The sequence below is a fragment of the Sturnira hondurensis genome, unplaced genomic scaffold (genome assembly GCF_014824575.4).
Source record: "Sturnira hondurensis isolate 20B ecotype Veracruz unplaced genomic scaffold, ASM1482457v3 Scaffold0008722, whole genome shotgun sequence".
In the NCBI taxonomy this organism is placed as follows: Eukaryota; Metazoa; Chordata; class Mammalia; order Chiroptera; family Phyllostomidae; genus Sturnira; species Sturnira hondurensis.
Genome location: NW_028081353.1, coordinates 460 through 4,758, shown reverse-complemented (window position 1 = coordinate 4,758; position 4,299 = coordinate 460). Strand labels below are relative to the sequence as shown.

The following is a 4,299-nucleotide window of genomic DNA, read 5'->3' as shown; positions in this document are numbered from 1 at the left end:
TGCCCCTGCACTTTCCCCACAGAGTGGCTCCCCCGAATCCACCCCAGATCCCGCTCTGTGCATCCCGGAGTGTGCACCACACCGCAGCCAGCACTGGAGCAAAGGGCAGGGGGAGGGGCAGGCAAGCAGAGTGGAATTCAATGGAGACTTATCTCGGATGGGAAACTGTGGGATCCCAGCTCTGCTCGGTCCAGAACCCCGTTCCTCTGAGAGTTTAGGAAGAGATGAAAGATCAGCCAAGCCCTAGAGGAGGCAAGAGAGGAGGAGTCTGACAAGTCATCTCTCTGCACCACAGACTCCTGTGTGCAGGGACCCCTGGGCCAGGTGGGGACAGTGACAGGCAAAACACCTCTGCTGCTGACAGGGAGGGGACACCCAGAGGGGAATGAGACCAGGGCTCCTAACAAGGACAAACAAACTCATGCTGCTCTACAGAAACAAAGAAGCAACAAATAAAGACCCAGAATATGGAACTTAGGGTCTGACCCAGGCCTGAGCCTTGGCTGACCTGGCCACACATGGCCTTTGCTGCCCGTTGTCCTGGAGATGGGCTTCACTGGGACAGTTTACAAGGCCTGGGTGATGTTGGCTTCCTGTGGTCACAGGTCCTGCCGGGGCACGGTTCTACTGAAGGGACAAGGACAAAGGGGCAGAGGGCGACGCAGTCAGGGAGGGACCACATCAAAGCCCACGATGCACTGGGCACCGACTGGGCACAGCCTGACCACGCTCGGTCCTCACAGCCTCTTCTGTCCCCGCAACAGACTCAGCACAGCAAGCACAGAGGTTCTGGAAACTTCTTGATGAGTCCATTTATTTCCTTCAAAATTTAGGATCTTCAGCTTTTTAATGAACACATCAACCACTCATGGCAAGAATTGAGAAAACAAATTTACACCCAGAGCTTCATTTCAATGAGGGAGCGAGAAGGTGCATCTCAGGCACCAGGAAGCACAGACAGGGCTGGGGGGTGGGGCTGGGCGCTCTGCTGGAGCAGGGACATGTGGGGAGGGGGCTGGTGGGCAGCTGGGCCCGCCTTCCCCCTCCTCAGTGATGCTGATGGGAACACAGACATTCAGGTGCCAGTTGCAGAAGCAGAAGTGAGATGTCCCTGAAGTGACAAACAGGGGCTGGCGGGTGTGTGTGTGTGTGAGGAACCTTCCATCACTCATTCCCCAACAGGGCAGCTGTCTCACCCTGCAGAAGAAAATAATCATGAACAAATGTCCATCAGTCGCTGTAGAGGTGATATTGTCCAACAGCCCACCTCATGCTCAATGGTCCCACAGAGTCCCCATTACCCAATCCTGTCCCCTCCACCCAACCCTTCCAGTGTCAGGGCCTCACCTTTACAAGCTGTGAGAGACACATCAGAGCCCTGGTCACTGTCACTGCCTGGGTGGCACAAAACAGGATGTGGTCAGAGCCCCCAGGACAGGAGACCAAAGGAGGAACTATGGGGGGAGGGGGAGGTCCCCCATGGGCTCCCCTCTAAGCTGACACGGGGTCTCAGGGGTCCCCCCTCCATACTCACTGGCAGCCTGAGCGTAGCTCCCTGCTTTTCCACCTGCGGGAAGAAAACATCCTGTGAGACACCAGGGAGGAGGCAGGGCCATGAGGTCCCAAGGGAAGCCCTGGAGCTGGACCCCAGGGAAGTTCCCAGAACTCTGACTATAGTTCAGGGCAGGATCCGGAAACCTGAGGGAAGTTCATGTGCAGGAATTGGACCAACCGCCCTCCTGCAGGTCTGTCCCCAGCAGGGACCCTCCCCTTGGACCTGTGCCTGTTGGGAGCCAGGTCCCCAGCACCAGAATCATCAGGGTGACAAATCTGTCCTTTATCTCACACGAGCCTTCCTAAACAGTCACTGTAGCAAGTAGGGCCCCAGACTGGCAAGCACATGAGTGAAGACAATGCTTCATTAAACCCCCTTTAATGAAGGGGGTTTCCTGGGCTTGAGACCACCAGTTGGGGCAAGAAATCAGACCCCACCCACCCCTACCTGAGCGCCTCCTCCCCCACATCACAGCTCCAGCCACCACAGCTCCAAGCAGGACCAGGCCACAGAGGACGCCCAAGATGACGATGATGGTGTTGGTCTGAGTAGGCGGCTCTGCAAAGGAACAGGAAGGTGAGGGCCGTGCCCTGGGTCCTGCCCCACCCCCAGTGAAGTCCATGCAGGACCCCTCACCCCATCGCAGCCTCAGGGGCTCCCGAAGCCCCTGGTGCCAAACGTGGCAGGTGTATCTCTGCTCCTCCCCGGGCGGCACCACCACCACAGCCCACGTCTGGAAGGTCCCGTCGCCCATGGGCCTGGTCTCCACCAGCTCCGTGTCCTGAGTGTGCTCCTGCCCGTCCCGCTGCCAGGTCAGGTCGATGTCCGCAGGGTAGAAGCCCTGCGCCCAGCACCTCAGGGTGACCTCCCGCTCAGAGGTGGAGTGGCGGGTCACTCGCGTGTCTGGGGGGTCTGAGGACAAGGGTAGGAAAGTCGGGAACTTCGCATGGGCCGCGGGGCAGTCCAGCAGTGCTCCCGTGGCCGTCGGAGACTGGACAGGAAGGGGCGGGGGTACAGCCCAGACCCAGTCTTGACAGAGGCAGCGGGGGGGGGGGGGGGGGNGGGGGGGGAATCCCCTGGTCTGTAGAAAGTTCTAGAACCAGAGGGACTCAGCCCAGGTGCAGGCCGGTCTAAGGGAGAAAAGCGTTTCTGGTCCAGACTTGGGGAGGGGGAGGGGGAGAGGGTGGCACGTGGCTGCGGAGAGCGGGGGTCGGACCCAGACCCGCGGGTGCGGGGCGGGATCAGGCCTGAGAGAGGAGGTCCCCACGGGCCGGGGCACCGCCAGGGTCAGAGGGGGCCGCTGACCAAACATCTCCGGGCGCGTCCCCTCCGTCCCCGGAGAGGCTGCCCCCGGGCGTCCCTGAGAGAAGGCGGGGTCGCCCTCCGGTCCCGGGTCGGAAAGTCGGGGCGGACTCGGCCTCCCGACGCAGAGGCGGTTCTGACCCGGGTCCCGCGTCCCGTCTCCCCGTCGGAGCCCAGCCCGAGGGCGGGGAGCCCCGCGAACCCCGGTACCTGCGCGCTGCAGCGCCGCCTTCCCGTGCTCCAGGTACCGCAGGAGACTCTCCCTGCACCGGCCGCGCACGTAGTTCCTCACGTGCTCCGCCGCACCGCTCGCCTCCCACTTGGTCTTCGTCATCCGAGCCGCCGCGTCGGCCGCGGTCCAGGAGCGCATGTCCTCGTTCAGGGCGATGTAGTCGGCGCCGTCGTAGGCGGACTGGTCGTACCCGCGGAGGAAGGTCCCGTTGGGCCACAGCTCGCAGCCAGACATCTCCTGAAAGGTGTGAGACCCTGACCCCGCCCCGAGGTCAGCCCCGCCCACCGACCCGCCCCCACCCGCGGGGATCGAACCGAAACCGAAACTGAAACCGAACCCGGTCCCAGTCCCGCGGGTTCCTCTCGGGGTGAAGCTCGGACGCGGACACTCGGGGCGACCCCGCCCGTCCGGCCCCACGCGCTCACCGTGGTCGCTGTGGTTGTAGTAGCCGCGCAGGGTGTTCAGGCCCACTCGGTAAGTCTGTGCGTTTCCCTTCTGGATCCGCGTCTCCCTGTCCCAATACTGCGGTTCCTCCTGCTCCACCCACGGTCCCTCCATCCACGGCGCCCGCGGCTCCATCCTCGGGTTCGCCGCGTCGCTGTCGAACCGCACGAACTCGGTGCCGTCCACGTACCCGACAGCCAAGAAGCGGGGCTCCCCCTGGCCGGGCCGGGACACGACGGTGTAGAAATAGCTCAGGGAGTGCGGGCCTGCGGGTGGGGAGCGGTGAGACCGGGGACGCTCGGACCGGCGCGGGGACGGAAACGGGGACGGGAACAGGGTCCGGGCGGTGGGGACGCGCCCTCCCCGGGGTCCCGCGGTCCCTCCCGACCCCGCGCTCACCCGCCCCGGCGCCGGTCAGCGCCAGCGCCCCCGAGAGCAGCAGCAGGAGGCTCGGGGACCGCATGACCCGCATCCTCAGGGTTTGGGGAGAAAGTGCGTCCGGGCGGCTCCGGGGAGACTTATAACCGGGGAGCGGCGGCGGCGCTGATTGGTTTCTCTAGACAGAGGCCACCAAAGAGAGCGACACCGGGGGCCGCGTCACGAGTATCCGGGAAGGAGGCGGCGACGCAGGTTGGGAGCCGCAGAAGTGAAACCCGGAGACCGGGAGTCCCCAGCGCAGAGCTTCCCGGCCCGATCTCCGCCCTCGGGCCGAGACCCAGAGCACCCGGCCGGGCACCTGGGACTTTGCCCCGATCCCTCCTCCTGC

The 4,299-nt window shown here is 63.8% G+C and overlaps 1 protein-coding gene across 4 annotated transcripts; it reads right to left on the bottom strand.

The window, feature by feature from the left end:
• Positions 1-217: 217 nt before the first annotated feature.
• On the bottom strand, positions 218-4,050 carry LOC118993317 (popy Class I histocompatibility antigen, A-1 alpha chain-like). 4 transcript variants are annotated; one of them, XM_037055578.1, is made up of 8 exons: positions 3,933-4,050; positions 3,515-3,799; positions 3,068-3,343; positions 2,192-2,467; positions 2,003-2,113; positions 1,535-1,567; positions 1,348-1,395; positions 218-243 (listed from the first exon to the last, which is right to left on the bottom strand). In XM_037055578.1, the coding sequence occupies exons 1-8, from the start codon at positions 4,003-4,005 to the stop codon at positions 233-235; spliced, it is 1,113 nt and encodes a 370-aa protein (XP_036911473.1). In that variant the 5' UTR covers positions 4,006-4,050; the 3' UTR covers positions 218-232. The 4 variants fall into 4 exon arrangements, with proteins under 4 accessions (XP_036911473.1, XP_036911477.1, XP_036911475.1 ...); XM_037055579.1 differs by lacking the exon at positions 218-243 and adding an exon at positions 1,045-1,197; XM_037055582.1 differs by lacking the exon at positions 3,068-3,343.
• Positions 4,051-4,299: the final 249 nt, after the last annotated feature.